This window comes from Lissotriton vulgaris, chromosome 5, assembly GCF_964263255.1.
Source record: "Lissotriton vulgaris chromosome 5, aLisVul1.2, whole genome shotgun sequence".
Classification (NCBI taxonomy): Eukaryota; Metazoa; Chordata; class Amphibia; order Caudata; family Salamandridae; genus Lissotriton; species Lissotriton vulgaris.
The window spans coordinates 1,516,801,135-1,516,806,757 of record NC_141693.1 but is presented as its reverse complement, the minus strand read 5'-3'; the positions used below and the strand labels follow the sequence as shown (position 1 = coordinate 1,516,806,757).

General features: G+C 46.9%; 1 protein-coding gene across 1 annotated transcript; it reads left to right on the top strand.

Moving 5' to 3' along the window:
* Positions 1-4,140: 4,140 nt before the first annotated feature.
* LOC147712902 (uncharacterized) lies at positions 4,141-5,274 on the top strand. Its single transcript, XM_086919721.1, has one exon. It carries the CDS (start codon positions 4,141-4,143, stop codon positions 5,272-5,274), a length of 1,134 nt encoding a protein of 377 aa, XP_086775847.1.
* Positions 5,275-5,623: the final 349 nt, after the last annotated feature.

Sequence of the window (5,623 nt, the reverse complement as noted above, 5' to 3'; positions counted from 1 at the left end):
TCCCTCCCGGCCACTACTGATGGAACTCCACTGGCTGCCAGTGCGACTTCGTACCAAATTTAAAATCTTGTGTACAATTCACAAATGCCTGACTGGGAAGGGCCCTAAATTTCTCACCACAGCCTTTCTTCCCTATGTTCCCGGCCGCTCACTACGTTCCAGCAATCTCCAGCTCCTTAAGGTTCCGAAAATTAAAAAAACCCGCCAAGGAGGCAAGGCTCTGGCATACACAGGACCTGTTCTCTGGAACACCCTCCCCCTGTCATTAAAGCTCATTACTGATCACCTGTCTTTCCGAAAAATCCTAAAAACTCATCTTTTTTCCAACATTTAATTCTCTTCCCGCCGCCCACCCCCACTAGTACTGTTCGGGCACAATAGCTGGTTCCTCTGTATGGCAAAGCGCAGAGATACCCCTTCGGGGGTCTATTCAGGCGCTATAGAAGCATATAAATAAATAAATAAAGGGACATTCGCGGCCTCCCTCCTCCCCATTGAAACCGGGTGAACATGCCATCTAATTCCTGGAACCAGCTACTCGGGAGTTGAATGGTGATATTCTGTAGATGTATAGGAAGCAGGGGAGGATCATCATTTTAAAGAGAGCACTCCTGCCCAGGGGGTTGAGGGGGAGGGTTTGCCATTTTTTGAGGTCTGCTTTCACCCTAGTGAACAAGGGGGCAACAATCAGGGCCCATTCGAGCTCCGGTAAGAGGGTGACCCACACACCTAGGTACTTGAAGGATTGTCTGCGGAGGGGAATATTTGTTTGCCAATCAAAGCACGCCAGGGAGGAATGCAAAGAACCTAGGGTGGATTTCGCCAGGTTGAGTCAAAGGCCAGAGACCCGTTCAAAGGCGGAAAGGGCCTCCAGGCATCTGGGACCGGAGCTTTCTGGGTCTGCCAGAAAAAGCAGGACCTTGTCCACATATAAGGCTATCTTGTCAATCTGATTCCGATCCAAGGCCCATCCATGGATGCGGGTGTCTTGGTGGATGAGCGCCGCCACAGGTTCCATCGCCAACGCGAATAGAAGCGGCTAGAGCGGGCAGCCCTGGGGGATGACACTCCGGATGGGAAATGTCTCAGATAGCTTGCCGTTAATGAGGACACGAACCCTAGGGTCATAGTAAAGGACCCTGATAAGGCGACGGAAAAGAAGGCCGAAACCCATCCTCTCCAGCACATCCTCAAGGTAGCTCCAGTCCACCGTATCGAAGGCTTTTTCAAAATCAATGAAAAGCTGCGCCAGGTATGGGGTCAGGTGATGACGGTGGGCCAGAGCCAGGTGAAGACGGCGTAAGCAATGTCGGGTACCCCTGGCTGGCATGAACCTGCACTGGTCGGGATGGACCAAGTCCTGCAGGAGTAGATGGAGCCGTTGGGCTATTGCAGTAGCGAAAATCTTTACCTCTGTATTAATCAGAGAGATCGGGCGGTAATCCGCGCAATCAAGGGAGGGCGGCTGCGTCTTTGGGAGGACCACAATAGTGGCCACATCAGTTTCGGGTGGTAAGGACCCTTCTTCCACTACGTATTTAAACAGCTCCTTCAAATGGGGAACCAATTCGTCATGGTAGGTCGCGTAATACTCCTGTGGGTAGCCATCAGGCCCAGGCATTTTGCCAGAGTGCAACAGTGAAATTGCCCCTTGTATCTCCTCCGGGGTAAAGGGGTGGTCCAGAGTCTCGGAGACCGTCTGGGGAAGGCAGGGCAGCTGGGTACCGGTCTCGGCCAACAAATCCACCAGGGAAGTACAAGGAGTGAGGTTCTGTAAAATTCTGCCTTGTCCTGTGATGTTATGGTTCCGTCACGATCTTGGTGATGTTGTACCGTATTTAGCAAGTATGGCTAATATGGAGTGAATTCGTCATGTTAACTAGCGAGTTCATTACGTATTCAGAGACTTTGTCTCGAATATGGGTTCCATTTTGTTTGTGCCTCCATTTTGGTGTTGCCATCACGTAGGCCCATGGAGGTAACTAGACAAACGAAGTTGCATGGGCTTAGTTGTTCATGCACTTATTAACTAAGCCTTTTTTTGACTCTAAGGTGCATTGTAAGGAACTGACCTCTTTATCTGAAACTGACCCTTTGCAAGGCCAATTTCCTTAGTTGATTGCTATCTGAGATTGCAAGTCAAAGTTCAGGACATCGTTAACTTTTAGCTTTTCTACACATGCCTTATCTTGCTCGTTATCTATCATTGTTTCCTTTTTATGTCCCTTCGTTACATGCATTGTGCTTTCAATTATGGGTTTGTCCGGCTTGTGGAAATTGAATTTGGGACATCCTAATAATTAACTTGTGGGGTTGGTGCAATGTAAAGTGAGCCTTTTGGAATGTGATAATGTATAGAAATGTGCTTCTATTGGTCAGAAATTGCTGCAGTGGGTGTCCATTTGTAATGTGAATATTTTGTATAAATACTGATGTCTTGCTCTACAAAACTGAACAGTTTCTTGAGTTGTACACCGTGTTGTATTGCTGGGATTACTGTTACTAGCTGCAGCTAATAAATTTGATCTCTGGCGCCACCTAGAAGTATTCCGTGTCTCTGTTTGCCAAGACAGGAGAACCCGAAGACTTTGGGCGTGTCCCTGGCGCCGCTGGGTTCTAAATACCCGGTTCTTCAGTTGGCGCCCAGCGATGGGGTGACTTCAGCAGTACCGGTCCAAGCCCGAGGATCGTGAGGAGCCACGTGAGAAAATTCTGGAGGGAGGCCAACCACTTCATCGACCCCTGTATGTCGTCGTGGTCCGAAGGTTTTTGCTACGAGGCTTCCCGCTTTCCGACGGCTACGAGGGGCTGCTGCCCTGACTGTCGCCCTTGATTGATCCTTTGTAGAGCGAGACGATAGACGGTCTTCTGGTGGCGTGACAGATACCTTGGTTAAGCATAAGTGGGTCGTTCCCACGATCTTTGCTTTGGTCCTTGGTTTTGATTCAGATATTGCAATAGCTGAAGCCGAGGGGCTCGTATATTTGCGAGTGTATCGATAGTTGATAACCCCTTGAAGATTGAAGCTAGATTAGTGAGCTATAAGATGCCTGTTCTTAGCAAATTTGGGAAAGAGTTTGGTTGTGGTTGCAACAGGGATTTCCGATTGGAGGATTCGTGTCCGATACCTCCGGTTGGAACTCCGACTTACGAGCTCTACTCAAAACACGGAGTGGGTCCCATTACGTATAATGACATGTGGATCCACTATACTAGGAACGATGGTGTTTTACGATGGCCCCAACATGGTAGCTTCGAATTAAATATTTTAGATAATCTGGAAGTTGCCCTATTTAAGAAGAAAGCCCGGCCGGCGATGTTTGACTCTTTCAGCCTTTGGCGAAAGGAAGCCAAACAGCGAGAAATTAAGCAAGCAAAGAGAGATAGGAAAGATAAGAATATGTCAGTACTACAAGCTGCTAGACAGTTTAAGGAAGGATGGAGAAGAGCGTGCGAGTGAAGTCTTAGATAGACAGCTGTTGTTCAGCCACCCGTTGCTCCACAGATGGTTCTCCCTCCTACGGCGCAACCCATTCTAGGGTCGCCAGCTTTGCTACCAGCTTTGACTAAAACTCCTTTGCCTTTTGCCTCTGCATCTTTGACTTCTACTGTTCTTGTCCCTACACCTTCTTTGCCTCAAAATACTCTTTCTCCTGTTCTTATGGCTACTTCTTCTCCTTCTGCTCGAAAACGAATGACTGAGACTGTTGTTAATCTTTTGTCTCCACTCTTTGGGTCATTGAATATGACACCTGTTCTAGAACGTAGACAGAGTTGTAGTCAGTTTCCTAGTCCCGAAGAGCGGGCAGTGTTGGATCTTTTGGCTCGAAGATGGGTTTTAAATGCTTCGAGGTATAATTTACAATCGATTATGGATGTTTTCTTTCAATGGGAACCACCGAAGCAAAGGTATGTGTTTGATATGATGTGTACCTTTCTGCGTCAGGAATGGGAAGATAATGAGTTGGTCCGATTCCGCAGGATGTGCTTGATGTTCAGTCAGAGTTTGCTAAAGGGATGATAATGGAATCTGATGTTACAGATGCCGTAGAGGCGATACTTGCTTTCAGATCTAGGCTTTCGCCTCAGGCATTGTATGAACCAGATTCCTCTGTTAGGAGGAAAGTGAAACAGTACCCTATGAGAGAAGTTCCTCCTGTATGGAAAGAAGCAGTAAATCAGGGTATTGTTGCAGCTCCGGCTCATTTTCAGCGAGTATGGGTACATGTCCCTTGGAAGAGAGCAGAGGTCTTGGCTCTTAAGAAGACCTTACCTGACCCTCGTAAGAATCCTGCTGGTTATTACAAGGAGTTGTCCCAGACAGTTGAAGCGTGTATTATGAATTTAGCTGACATTGATATGTTGATGGGTAATGTAGTCCCTCAACCTTTGTGGGCGAAGATTCGTCATGAGAATCATGCTGCTGAATTAGGTGATACCTGGGCGAATATTGTTGCTGCAGATGGTAGACAGGAGGGAGGTGCTAAACCTGAACCTTTAGTTTCAGAATTACCAGGTAGAATTATTAATTTGATGAAAACGATGATGCTCGCTTTACGAGTGAATTGGGATAAGTTAGCAGCATGTGAGCAGAAGAAAGACGAGAGTGTGTCTGATTTCTTCACTAGGTTTGAAGAAACGTTTATCGATCATAGTGGTCAGGATATGAGCACTGAAGGTGGTCAAAGGTTGTTCGTGGACAAATTTGTTTTTAATTTGCTTCCCGAACTTTCTAATAAGTTGAAGGATTCTGAGAGTTCATGGGCTGTTTCTTCGTCGGCCGAGATATTGGCAACTGCACAATATTACGAGAATAGGGATAAAGATGAGAAGGATAAAGTAGAGAAGAAGACTAAAGAATTAAAGACGAAAGTTCTTTTGCAGCAAGCTTATCCGCCTCGTACAAATCAGCCTCAGTATCAGCAACACCCACAGTTTCAGAGATTGTTACAGAAGCCCGAGTATTTTGCTCCGCGATTTGTGCCAGGCCCTAATCAGTGTGCTTATTGCAGAGAAGAAGGTCACTTTAAGCATAGTTGTCCGGTTCTGCTACAGCGTGCGAATGGTGTATCTGATCAGAGAGGTCGTGGTGGTTTTCAGCAAGCTCCTAGGGGTAGGGGACGTGGTGTGTTTCCTCGGAATGAGCGTTCCTTTCCCCTTCAGAATTCTGCAAATTGTTTTGACAGACAGAATGTTCCGACTGTTCAGTCTGCTCAGTACTATGCTGATGATTACTGTGTTGAGAGCGAGAGTGCTGGTTATAATGATTGCTAGGACAGCCATGGGCAAAGAGAGAGAGTAGTGCCAGTTCCAGTAGACCAGAGTGGACCCTATGTTAAAGTGGTTACATTAGGTGTGGCAGAACGTTTTCTTTTGGATACTGGTGCGACAAAGAGTTCTATTATGCACTCTAAACTTCCTGGCGCACCTTTGTCTGGCTTGACCAATGTTTCACTAGGATTTTCTGGCGCCCCAGTTCGTAATCCGGTTCCCAGTCCTTTGCCTCTTTCTATCGGTCCTTGTGAATTGGAAGCTCCTCTTATTTTAACGACTGGTTGTGGTGAGAATCTGTTGGGTTTGGACTTGCTGAAAAGATTGTATGCGACATTGAATTGCTCTCCTG